The sequence below is a fragment of the Antechinus flavipes genome, chromosome 3 (assembly GCF_016432865.1).
Source record: "Antechinus flavipes isolate AdamAnt ecotype Samford, QLD, Australia chromosome 3, AdamAnt_v2, whole genome shotgun sequence".
Classification (NCBI taxonomy): domain Eukaryota; kingdom Metazoa; phylum Chordata; class Mammalia; order Dasyuromorphia; family Dasyuridae; genus Antechinus; species Antechinus flavipes.
The window spans coordinates 516,287,265-516,300,832 of record NC_067400.1 but is presented as its reverse complement, the minus strand read 5'-3'; the positions used below and the strand labels follow the sequence as shown (position 1 = coordinate 516,300,832).

The following is a 13,568-nucleotide window of genomic DNA, read 5'->3' as shown; positions in this document are numbered from 1 at the left end:
TAGAAGTCCATATTTGTGTACTCCTTCCCAGCAAAGAAATGAGGTGAGTGTATCTTCTTGCATCTTTTTGGCCGCATTTATTTCTTGTAATTTCATGACATTTCTTTTTGGTTGTTTTGTGTTTGGTGTTCTTTTGCTTTGTGTGGTTATAGTGGGGGGGGGGTGAGCTTTTATATAATACTTATTCTGTGTCAGACACTATTCTAAGTACTTTACACATATTATTTTATTTGATACTCACAAAAACCCTCGGAAATAGATATTATTATTATCCTTATTTTATAGATAAGGAAATTGAGGCAAACAGGTTAAGTGACTTGCCCAGAATCACATAGCTAGTAAAAGAATGAGGTCAAGTTTAAAATCAAGTTTTCCTGATTCTAAGTGTAGCGTTCTGTGCACTATGGAGCCACCTAGCAGCCTGCTACATGTATTGTTTTCTTGTCTGCTTCACTTTGTATCAACTCATATAAATCTTTCCATGAGTCTCTGTTTCATTGTGTCCATTATTTCTTTCTGCACAGCAGTACTTAATCACATACAAGAGTTTGCTTAGCTACTTAATTTATAGACACCGACTTTGCAATTTTTTGCTACTCCTAGATTGTTATTATCATGATTAAAGAAATTTCTCTCTTTGTCTTGAGAGATTGTCTGGAGGGTCATCAGATCATAGATTTAAGATTTAAAGATGGGGAAATGGAGGCAAACAGGGTTAAGTGACTTGCCCAGCATCACACAGCTAATGAGTATCTAAAGCCAGGTTTGAACTTGGATCTTCCTGATTCCAGGCAAAGCACCTAGCCACCTAGCTGTCTAACATATAGTAAGTCTACCCATCTGGTTTTAGAGTTGAAGACCCTGAGACCTAGAGAAGTTAGGTGATTAGCCCAGTGTCACACAGTTAGTAAGTTGTGGAACCAGGATTCAAACCATGTTCTTTGACTTCAAACCTCACACTCTTTCTACTGTATCATGGATTGCTGTGCACATAGACTGGTAGACAAGATTACTATTGGCTTTTCAATGGGTTCCTTGCCTTTTAGGATAGTCATATCCCAGATTCCCATTGCTGTTCTCCCAGTCATTCCAGCTCTTCCCTGAAACCCCAGGTACCTGGCTTGAGGAAAGGAAACAGAGGTCTTCTGTACTAATGGTATCAAACTCAAATAAAAATGGATCCTTGCAGGCTGCATATTGACTTAGAAAACTTCAAGTTAACATTATATTGTATTTTTATTTATTTTGTTAAATAGTTGCCAATTACATTTAATCTGATTTACTTTACATGAGGAGTTTTGGGGGTCAAGTATGGCAGCTCTGATATATATACCTCTGATGTATAAGGTATGTTCCGTTCATAGAATCTGAGAGGTGGAAGGTGAATCATCTGATCCAATTCCTACCTTAACAGCCATTCTTGTCCACTCTGTCATTTGCAGCCAGAGGTCATCCAGGATCTACCTGAAGACTTCTGCCAGTAGAATGTAAACTCCTTGAGGGCAGTGATTTTTTTCTGTTATCTTTGTATCCTCGGCACTTAGCACAATGTCTTGGACATGATGGACACTTAAGAAATGCATGTTAGATTGGATTCGACTAACAATTATGGGAGATTCACTGCCTGATTATGCAACTCATTCCCTTCATTGTTTAGGGCTGAAATCTGCCTCCTTATAACTTTCTTCTCATGGAGTAAAAGGACCTGGGTTTGGACTCTACCTTTGTCATTAACTTCATGACTTTGAGCAAGTCATTTATGTGTGTAATCTATCTTGCTCCTTTTAGGACTGGGTTAAAGAAAGTTCTTTATAAACTTCCAACTTCTGTAGAAATTTTTATTTTATAATGATTATTTCTAAGAGGTTTGTTTCTTGTCTGTCCCTAGGTCATCCCCAACTGGAAGGAGCAGGAATGGAACCCCGAAGATCCTTCGAGCTATACGGGCATGTTCCATTTCCATTTTTGGCGCTTTGGAGAATGGGTTGATGTGGTCATTGATGACCGACTGCCTACGATCTATAACCAGCTCATCTACTGCCATTCAAATGTTAAGAATGAATTTTGGTGTGCTCTGATTGAGAAGGCTTATGCCAAGTACGTTCCCTTGTGCTGGGGCAGCTGTAGGGAATGGGGGTGGGCAAGGGATCATTGTATCAGGGAAGAGGGATTTGGGTCCCAATGAATTAGTCAGTCAGATAAGTCACATAGTGAAGAAGTCAGAAATTTAAAATCCAATCCAAATTTTCACTCAGAATCCAGTTTTCTTTTCATTATATTCTATTTCCTCCATTGAAATGAAACTCAATTCCCCTAACCTCAGCTTCTGAGAGCAGACATTAGAGATGTGCACCATCACCCCTGGCTCAGAGACTTTTCCAAGGGAAATATCCCTAGTGCTTTCATCCCACTGATGGTTGATGTGGTCTCCCCTCCCTATCCTAGACATCTTCCTCTAGATATGTCCCAGTTTGTCCATTTGTCCAATGTTTCTCTCCCCCTCCTTCTTTTTCTACCTTCCTTCCTTCCTCCCTCCCTCTCTCACTCTTTCCCTCTCACTTTCTTTCCTTCCTCCTTTCTCTTTCATTCCCTACCCCCCTTTTTTCCTTCCTTTCCACTTCCTTCTTTCCATTCTTCCTTCCTCCTTCTCTCCCTCTGAGAGGCAGATTAATAACTCATCTACAACTTAATAGTCTTAAAGAATCCCCTGGAATCCTGGAGAGGTTAAATGACTTTCCTATCTCTCTGCCTTAGTGAGATTTCAGTGGATTCTCACAACAAATCTGTAAGAAAGAGAAGCTGGGATTAATATCCCTATTTTATAGATGAGGAGAGTGAAACATGATAAAACTAAGGATCCACCCTTTATAGACCTTGTAAGGAATGACCATAGCTCTTTCTCTCCTTATTTCCTATCTCCCCATTAGGTTAGTAGGATGTTATGAAGCTTTAGATGGAGGCAATACTGCGGATGCCCTAGTAGATTTCACAGGGGGTATCACAGAGCCCATTGATCTGACAATTGAGGATTATGCCAATGATGAAACGTTGCGGAACCAGCTATTTGAGCGAGTACTGAAGGTCCACTCACGTGGGGGGCTCATCAGTGCATCTATTAAGGTGAGAGGACTTGGGCCAAACCAGATTCCAGCTCTGAATGCTGAACCTATCACTAACCCCTTAAGGCCTGAGTCAGTGTCTGCCAAGGACAACTTCCACATAGTTTTCATGAAGAGTTTTTGATGTATGATCTCAACTCTTTCATTTACTAGTTGTATGAACTTGGGGAAAAAATTTCTTCCTCTCTTTGATCCTCAGTATTTTTATCTGTAAAATGAGAATAATACCTGTAATACTATTTCATAAAACTTGTATGAGGATCATATAAGATAATGAAAAGCCTTTGAAAGCCTTAAAGAGGGATCCAAGTATCAATTGTTATTTTTTGTTCAGGACACTACTGAGGGATATTATAGGCGTCAGAGCTAAAAGTAACTGGGGTCATCTAGTCCAACCTTCTAATGAGTAAACTGAAAATGACTTGCCCAAAATAACAGTCCATAGTAAGTAATGGAACCTAGATTCAATTCCAGGGGACTTGACTCCAAATTCAGGGCTTCCCCACCCCCTCATCTTTGGTGGTTGAAGGGAGAGAGTGGGTTGCCCTCCTGATGATTTCTCCCTTCCTTCTGATACTTTCCATGTCATTTAGGCAATGACAGAATCTGACATGGAGACCCGGCTGGATTGTGGACTGGTGAAGGGTCATGCCTACGCCATTACGGATGTGAGAAAGATTCGTCTGGGCCATGGCCTGATGGCCTATTTCAAGTCAGAGAAGCTAGATATGATCCGATTGCGAAATCCTTGGGGGGAGAAGGAATGGAATGGTCCCTGGAGTGACACGTGAGTCCTTGACATTGGATAGTGCTTGCAAGGGCAGTGATTAACCCCAGAAATGGAAGAGCTCTTTGTTGCTCTTTCCTGAGGTCAGGCATTGTTGTTTTTGCTGGAAGAAAGAAATTGGAGGATTTCTCTAAATACTTTTAAGACATGTACACAGTCTAGATTGAGGCCAATTTGACCATGATTCTAAGTTGGTGTTTATTAGGCTAAAGGACATACCAGCATCAGCTCCTTGATCCTAACCCTAGAATTGAGTGCTAATCCTAGAATAAGCCTTGAATTTACAATGAGTCTTGACCCTGATTGATCTCAAGAGCCATGACCTTGATCTTGGCCCTAATTTGATCCCCTTCTACAGTTAAGTTTTAAAAATTTTAGACTTTTAAAAAAAGGGTTATTTTAAGTGATTGTCATTGAATAAAATGCAAATGTTAGATTATACTATAGCTGTAGGGGAAAATCTTTTAATGAGATTATTATTTGATAAATAACAGACAATTATGTTGTATAAATTACCCTTCTGCTTTGATTTTGTTTTGGAAATTCGTTATTTGTGTAAGATGTATATCAATGTCAGTCTGACCTGAAGCTTTGGAGTGGGGCTGTTCAGGTAAATAGATGTTTTTGTTCTATCTTCTTTTTGAAGATGGCAGTATGTTCATTAAATACTCGGGAAATATTTGTTGGTTGATTGAGTGAATGAATGATGGTATTAAATAATGTCTAAAAATATACATTTCGGCTTTTTCACAATGTCCTTGTGAAGTAGAGAAGAATAAAGATTATTCCAATATTACCGATGAGGCTCAAAAACCAATTCCACATGTCTAGTAACTTGTGGAGGTTAGACTTGAGCCTAGGCAACTTTCTTACTTTAGTTAAAAGTGTTCTTTCCACTACATTTATTTGGATGAGTAAATGAATAAACTATGTGATGTTCAACTACATAGCAAGTCTACATACTGTGGGACCCACAAACCAGGGAGGGAGAGGCCTCAGCACTTAGAATGTTAGAAGCTGAAAGGTATGAACAGCATCAACCACAGAATGTCAGAGCTGGAAAGAATCTCAGAATATGAGTGTTAGAAAAAGAAGTGACTTTGGAACATAGGGTTGAAACATGGAACATGGGAAAACTAAGAAGGACCTTGTTTCTGTTTAGTTGTTTTTCAGTCATGACTGATTCACCATGATCCCATCTGGTGTTTTCTTGGCAAAGACACTGGAATGGTTTGCCATTCCTTCCCCAGCTCACTTTACAGATGAGGAAACTGAGGCAAAAAGGATTAAGGAACTTACTCAGTATCATATAGCTAGGAAGTTTCTGAGGCCAGATTTGAATGGAGCTTCTCTTGAGTGTAGTTTCAGTATTCTATCCAGTATGTTATCTAGCTACTTCAGAAAGGACCTTCTAATCCAACTTTCTTATTTTATGAAGAAGAAACTGAGGCTTAAGATTTAAAGAAAACTGTAAATATTAATACATAGAACTACACATGTGCAAAATAAAGCTAAGTTTACACAGAGGATTAGGATTACATATGAGACCACTAGTGAATGTTTGATGGCTTCAGAAGTAATTACTCTGGAAGGAATAGAACAGGAAAAATGAGAAGGTGGAACTTGAAAGAGAGATTAGGTCTGGTTGACTGAAGGGGAAGATTTAAACAAGATTGCCCTAAAAGGTTGAGCAGGGACTGTCTTTTCCCTTTTTTGGTATCTCCAAGGATTAACACAATACCTGGCACATAGTTGGCTCTTAATAAACGTTGACTGATTGTTTGAATTTAGCAAAGAGAGAAAGTCATCAGAGAACATTCCAGTGTGGCAAAATTAAGTGAACAAAAACATGAAGGTGGGAAAGAGCCACCTTCTGTAGTGGGACAGTAACAAGCATGGCTTAATGAATGAATGCTTTAGTAACTCATACATCTGTAGCAAATATGAATTTATGTATATGCATATAAACACATACATGTTACATACAGTTACATATATATCATATACACATATGTATCTATCAATGAATAGTTGATTGGCCACCAATAGGTCCCCAGCCAAGCCCCACTTAGTCATTGTTTAGGTCCTGATTGACTCATTGAATGTAAATAGCAGTCATTTCTGCTTTGGCCAGAAACCCTCAGAGTCTTCCTTTCCCAGATTTATTTATTTAGATTTTTTTTTTTGACCAGGTGAAATAAAAGATTTATTGCCTCAAATGCCACCTAGCTTTAATCACTGAATGGCTGTAGTCTCAGTCAAACTGATTCTTTAAAAGACCAAAGTCTCCCATTGCATCCAGGACCATCTCCACTCATTCTAATATGTATGTTGCCACTGGACCCAAATGACTCTGGAAGGGAAAATAAGGCAGTTAACCTTGCACAATCCTCCCTCACTTAAATCTAATTCACCTCCCTGATGTCCTGGTCCTCTCTGAGAATGAAGGACCAACAACAATAAAATGTGTGTGTGTGTCTGTCTGTCTGTCTGTCTATCTATCTGTGTGAGAAAAAATAAAGAAATCAAAGACTGAACCTTGCCTTAAAATTTCTACACCCAAAATGACCTCCCTTTTAATTCAGCCTTGCAAATGTGTTTTTATATCTACCAGCTCATATCAGCTTACCACATGGTTCAAGTGAATTCATGTTAAAGGTAGAATTTAGATCAAATGATCTCTGAAGTTTCTTCTAGTATTGAAATTCTATGATTCTAAAGTTCTACAATTCTATGATTCTAGGTCCTGTGATTCCAAAATTCTATCCAATTCAGAATTTTTAAGATGCTGTGGTTCTAAAACTATATACTGATGCTCTAGAATTGCAGAATAATATAGATTCATAATATTCTATCATTAAATATGCTCTTTTAAAATCTTATAATTTAAAAATATCTTTTATTGATTTTGTTTTTGTCTTTTAATAGTTCTTTCCAATAAAAACACCAAATACACATAGAATCCTCTCTGGTAATAAAGAAAAAGTCAAGCCAAATTTAGTGAAATTAAATTTAAATGTAATTCTAAGTCTAAAACTCTGAGGTTCTACAATCCTAAAATTTATGATTTTAGATTATTAGTCTATCTTCTTTCCAACAGTGGTCACGGTAATAAAATAATTAGGCTGTTTTCCTTGGCTTGCATAGAATAAATGATTACTCATCTTACCTCAGGAGACAGGTGGTATTATGCAAGACTGATTTGTACCAGATACTGCTTTTACTACTGTATACATTGTTGCCTTGACACCCCACCAATGTAATTGACATTTACTATTCCTGTTATGAGAGGCTCTGTACAGAGAAGTGCTGGGAAATGTTTACAACTAGCTCTTAGGGGGAGAATTTCCATCACACTTTAAAGACAATTTTAAAAAACAGCAAAAATAAATCAGGCCTTGATAGCAAATTTCAGAGGTGTAATTATTATGCTGAAAATTTAACAATCAGCTTTCTTAGCTGGGTTTAAGTTGATTACAGCACACTCCTATGTGTACATGGTTATTTACATGTTGTCTCCACCATCAGACTCTGCATTTCTCAAGAGCAGTGATTTTTTTAACCCATCTTTGTTGCTTCTGCACTTAACACAATGTTGGCACATAGTAAGTATTTAATAAAAGCTGATTGACTTTAACAGATGCTCATTGACTTGATTGTCAGTTGAAGAGTATATAATACACTCTTTTACATTGGTAGAAGAATTTCCTCCCTGGAGCACTCTCTATCAATGAAATCTTAGGTCCAGTTAAAAAAAAAACAAAGCCAAAGAACTCATTGTCTTTTGTCCTATATAATTCATTCACTCATGCATCCATTACCAGCAGTATGCAGAGCCTGTGCTAAGAGTTAGAGCATATCTAAAAGAGTTAGAGGCAGGGCATCAGCGTTTCCCCCCAATAGAGCTGGTAATCTAGCAAAGGGGGAAGACACACACATGTGAGGGTAATACCCAACGATATCTGATCAGGTAATTTGAGGGGTGTGAAATCTGTTGTCTCTCTAATTGATTTTCTCCACCCCATCCCTATTTCTTCCATATCCCACAGTTCAGAGGAATGGCAGAAAGTAAGCAAAAGCGAGAGGGAAAAGCTGGGCGTGACCGTGAAGGATGATGGAGAATTCTGGTAAGTCTCATGTACAGGGAGACATGGCTGGGGAAGGGGTGAGGAGGTAGAGTTTAGGAGAGACTTTGATGTTAAGATCTGAGCACAGGGAGAGACTTTTACCTAAGGCCATGTGAGTCATAGAAAGTCAAGATGACCCTGGGTACTGGAAACACCATGGAATGGGAGGGGGAAGATCAGGGAAGACCTGACTTGTAGATCTGAATCTTCCACAAGCTCATTGTGTGAACTTCTAGGAGTCCCTTTCCTTCTCTAGGATGGAGTTTCTTTATCTAGGTTTTCCTGTATTTCAAGTGCTAGATAAATGGGAGGCCTCCCTCAAGAGGATTATTATCTTTCTACTCATAAAACTTTTCTTGGATGTTTTCACATCCATTAAGTTATAATTACAACAGCATCTCTATTTCTGAAGCACTTTGAAATTTATATTAAGCACTTTGCATATATTACCTTTCTTTGTATCCCTAGGACTGCTTAGCATAGTGCCTGCCTGGTGACAGCTTATTCATGGTTAGGCTGATTGATCCCCTCAGGAAGGTACTGTCCTCACTTGAGCAAGGCCTTATTCAAGATCACCCAGCTTAAGTGGCAAAGCCACATTGAAATCTCTGTTTCCTGACTCCAAGGCCATATAACACATTTGATTAATTAGTCAATAAACAGTCAATCAATCAATAAACATTTATTAAGTACATGCTCTATGGCAGGCACTGTGCTAGGCAACCTGCTAGATAGATTCTGGGAATATAGAGATAAAAACAAAACATGTCTTGACCTCAAAGAACTTCCATTCTATTAGACCAGAAATATAAATATATATAGATATGTATAATATAATATATAGCTAGATGTCAATAGATATAGAATGTATATAAAGAAAATACAAGGTCATTAGATGATGGGAATGGTGGGAGAGATCCTAATGGTTGAAGAGATCAGAAGAGGTCTCAGGGAGGAGATGGTTCTTCAATTGGGTTTTGAAGGAAAATCTGGGATTCCGAAGAGATGGTGATCAAGAAGTATGCTTTAGAAAGGCATGGGTGACAATCTGGGCAATGACTAAGGTTTTCTTTTCTCTCAGTTTTTTCTCTCCTTAAAAATAATTCAAAAAACTGAGACCCAGGCAAGGAAAGTGATTTATCCTAAGTTCCACCCTGATAGCATTAGGATTACCAGAACTGGTATTCTCATCAATTTCAGGCTAGAGTTTCTTCTCCCATATTCCATTAAATCCCTGGTTTTAGTGCCAATGGGATTAGAAGAATCTTTCCAGATTGGTTGTTTCCCTCTCCTTCTTGGTCATGCTGGCAGCCACATCCCTCACTCTAAACTCATTGCCCAGGATGACATTTGAAGACCTCTGCCGAAATTTCACGGACCTCATCAAGTGTCTCATCATCAACACATCCTACCTAAGCATCCACAAAACCTGGGAGGAGGCGAAGATCAAAGGAGAGTGGAAGTATCATGAGAATCCTTTGAAGAACCGCACTGGGGGCTGTACCAACCACAAGGAGACTTTCTTCCAGAATCCCCAGGTGAGATAAGAGTGAGGATCCACTACCTCTCTATTCTCTCTCTTCCCTTTCCAAGCACCCTTTATTTCCTGTCCCAAATATATGGGATGTCCCAGACTTAGTGCTCTTAGAACCTAGTGCAGTTCTAAGCTCAGATTTTTGGCATACCCTGTATATATGAATCATACCTCCCAAACTATACCTTGAGAGAGAGGGTGGGAAGGGCAAGAAAAAGAGTAAAGAGGCAACATGGTACAATCAATAAAGCAATACTCAATGAAGAATGAAGAGATCTGAGTTCAGATTCCATGTTTATCATCTAAATTGCTGTATGATTTTAGGCAAACTGTCTTACATCTTTATGCTATTTTCTGACTTTGTGAAGTGTCGGGAGCATGACAAAGTGCAAAGAATTCAGAATTTATGAGTCAGAAGTCCCAGCACTAGTGTTTATTAACTGTGTGTTTTCTCATCTCAGGCCTGCTTCTTCATCTCTAAAATGGGGATTCTAATAGTTATCACTATCCATCTCATAGGATTCTAGTGAAGAAAATACTCAGCATTCCAAAAGACTCTATCACTTTCCTTTAGGATTTGAGGAATCTAATTTCATAAATTGAAACACTCCACAAACAATAATATCTTTTTATAATTTCATAGATTATTGTTGATAATTACCATAGTCCCCAAATATGTCCTTCTGCAGATCAATTTGGTGATATGCTACTTTAAACTAATGTAGGCTCTTTCTTGGACAATAACCATCCATCATACTCATACTTAAAACCTTTCCAGCTTTATAGATAGATAGGTCCACTTCCTGGTTCCATGGTGAGGGCTGAACTAGATTTAAATGTAATTAGGAAATGTTCAAAAAAATAAATAAAAATATAGCACAACATAGATATATTAATTTGTGATTTTCTAGGTCAATTTGTAGTATGACATCCCTACTTTAAGACACCAGGATCATCTTCTTTTCCTGATGGGGTATAAGATAACAAAATCCCTGGATGGTATTCATTATTGTCTATAAAATGAGAGTGGAGCTAGTAGATATCATTCTGATTATAATTTAACACCTACAGCTCAGTTTTTATTACACAAGCCACTTCCCTCCACCAACTTTGACTTCCCTAACTCTAACATACTGAAACTCTTCCATATACTCTTCGCTACTACTCTGGAACTCAGATATTCTTATGTTCTCATATTTTCTCTCTCTCCTTCTTCTTCCATCTCTATCTTTCTGCATCTCTCCCTCCCTCATTCTGTTTCTCTGTCTCTCCCCTATCTCTTTTGTCTCTCTCTTCATCTTTCTCACTCCTTCTCTCCTTCCCTCCCTCTCTCCTCCCCCCCCTCTCTCTCTCCTCCCCCTTTCCTCCCTTCTCTTTCCTCTCTTCCTCCAACCCTCTTCCCCCATCTCAAGAGATATATCTCCTTTATGGAATCACAGACTATGAGCTCAAAGTCTCTCTAAAGAACAACTAATCAAACCTACACTTAAGCAGGAACTGCTACTATAAGGTACCTGACAAATGGTCATCTACTTTCTGCCTGAGTACTGGAACAAGGAGATTGGAATTTTGTAATTTTTAAGGTGCTTTACAGCTCCCATATTTTAAGAGTCTACTCTACTGTATCAGGACATTTCTCACTTTACTTTTCCAACTGTCTGACTATGGACAAACTCTTTGTGGTCACTCAGTCTCAACTTCCTCATAATTGCACCTACTTTACAAGATTGTTATAAGAATCAAATGAAATGATGTTTGGAAATTGCTTGCAAACTTCTTAAGGGCTGTTAAATATCAGTTACTGTCATTGTTACCATCATCATCATCATCATCATCATCATCATCATCATCATTTCTGCATGATTCTAATCAGATGTTCTGGCCAGTTCTCTAAGAGCATAAGTTACAGACAAGGTAATGACTGATATTAGTAGATAGGGTTTTCTAGTCTGGGATTTTGCTACATTAATGAAATAACAGATCTGGTGCTGAGCTATTATCATTACTATTAATTATCATTACCTATTTACTATTTGTCCTTCTAGAAATACCATTTTGGGTCCCCAGATAATATGATTTTGACACTAAAATAGTAGAAAAAACTTGAATTCGGAATTTAATGGCCCATTGAATCCTGGCTCTGTTAATACCTCAATGAACTCACTTCCATTCTTAAAGTTGGACTAGATGATCTCTGTGGTGCTAGCTATTAAGTGCTCTGCTCCTTTCTCCATGATCCTGAAGTCCTGTTTGTCTTCCCTTTATCCCCAGTATGTATTCAATGTGAAGAAACCAGGGGATGAAGTGCTTATCTGTCTGCAGCAGAAAACAAAGCGGACCACGCGCAGGCAGGGCAAAGCTGAGAACCTGGCCATTGGCTTTGACATCTACAAGGTAAGCAGGGGCTCCAGAGGCAGGCCCTGTTCCCCTAGTGGGATGGCTCCTCTTTCATCTATGAATAAAGATTTTTTGTGAAGGTGAGAATGGTGACCAGGAACAGTCTGAAGTTCAGGCTGTTAAGCTGTGCTTAAATCCCATAGAATGGGATGCCAGCTCACTCCTGGCTATTGGGGTGCCCACATGGCTTATTTCTAGGTTTGCATTGAGCTGGCTTGAATGGTAAGAGCACTGAATTTGGGTTCTGAGGATCCAGGTTTAAGTCCATGCTGTGCAACTGACTGACTGTGTGATCTTGGGCAAAATTAACTTCACTTCTCTGGTTCACAGTTTCTTCCTTTGTAAAATGAGCAGGTTGAACTATAAAAGCTCTAGTGTCTTCCTTCTCTGAATCCTGTGATCCTACCATAAGAATGAGACCCTATTTCCCTGTAGCAGAGGTTTGTCAGCTGGCAGCTATCTTCTTTGTGAAATGCTTTGACAGCGACTTCCATGATAATTTCCTGGTCTTCCCCAAGGGAATGGGTGAGCTGCAAGTTTCTGAGCCCTGAGCATCAGGATGCTCTTGGGACTGAGCTCTACCCTGGAGCTGGGGGAGAAAATCTCATGCAAGCACAATGTCTTACTGTTCCCATGTTTCCCAGAACTCACAGCCAAGTGTGGGTCTGTCTTTAGGGATTTCTACCTCTTGTCTTTTGGTCTAACAAGCCACGCTGCTTTTGATGACTTCTCATCTGACTGTCGCAGGTGGTGAAATGGAAAGAGACCCTGGCTTAGAACAAGAAGACCTAGCAAGACATATTTTATCTCTCAGTGCCTCAGTTTTTCTTATCTATAAAATGAGAAAGAATGCTTTTACTACCTCCTTCTCAGGGTTGTCGTAAAGATCAAATGAGATGTCAGTAAGACCTTAAAGATCTTAAAGTGCTATATAGATGTCATCATCATCATTATTAGTACATTTTAGGCAGTATATACATCATTGCTCATAGACTCAATAGAGACCTGTGTTCAAATTCTGCAAGCAACTAAGTAAAATTATTATTTTTCTCTTATATTAATAACCATTTACTATAAGGGAAAACCAAGATTTTTTTCTCTTCCTCATTCTCTACTAGGTCAAATAGCCCCTGAAGAAATGGTAAGATTGGATTAACTTTCTCCTCAATCTTGTTCAGTCCCCATCCAACTGGGAAAGTTTAAATCTGATCAAAAGATAAAGAGATTTTAGTCTAGGTGAATTGGAGAAAAGGAGCCTACTGAATATCCATTTTTTGAAGGGCCTGTAAGTGTCAATAGACTGCCACGATCCATCTTTGGTACAAGAGAGATGGCCAAATGATCAGTCCTTTTATTAAATATTTGCTAGCCATAATTAATAAAATGATTACCCAGAAACCAAGTCTCTTGTACTTTTTATATAGCCTTTCTTAGCTGTGCAATCCAACCTTTATTGTCTTCATTTGTAAAAGGATTATAATATAAGGTTGTCCCCAAATTCTTAGTGTGATTTTCATTCCAATCTGCACTAAGACTTTTGGGACAGCTTGTACAATCTGTATCATGCCTTCCCAGTATCATTGTGAGGATCGAGATAATGAACA

The 13,568-nt window shown here is 38.7% G+C and overlaps 1 protein-coding gene across 1 annotated transcript in view; it reads left to right on the top strand.

Annotated features, from left to right (window-relative positions):
* Positions 1-13,568, top strand: part of CAPN5 (calpain 5) — a 153,267-nt gene that overhangs the window by 121,015 nt on the left and 18,684 nt on the right. Inside the window, exons 4-9 of the mRNA XM_051987062.1 lie at positions 1,889-2,097; positions 2,928-3,120; positions 3,713-3,906; positions 7,956-8,033; positions 9,376-9,571; positions 11,839-11,961. Coding sequence (XP_051843022.1) covers positions 1,889-2,097; positions 2,928-3,120; positions 3,713-3,906; positions 7,956-8,033; positions 9,376-9,571; positions 11,839-11,961 — 993 coding nt within the window. The remainder of the gene's footprint in view (positions 1-1,888; positions 2,098-2,927; positions 3,121-3,712; positions 3,907-7,955; positions 8,034-9,375; positions 9,572-11,838; positions 11,962-13,568) is intronic.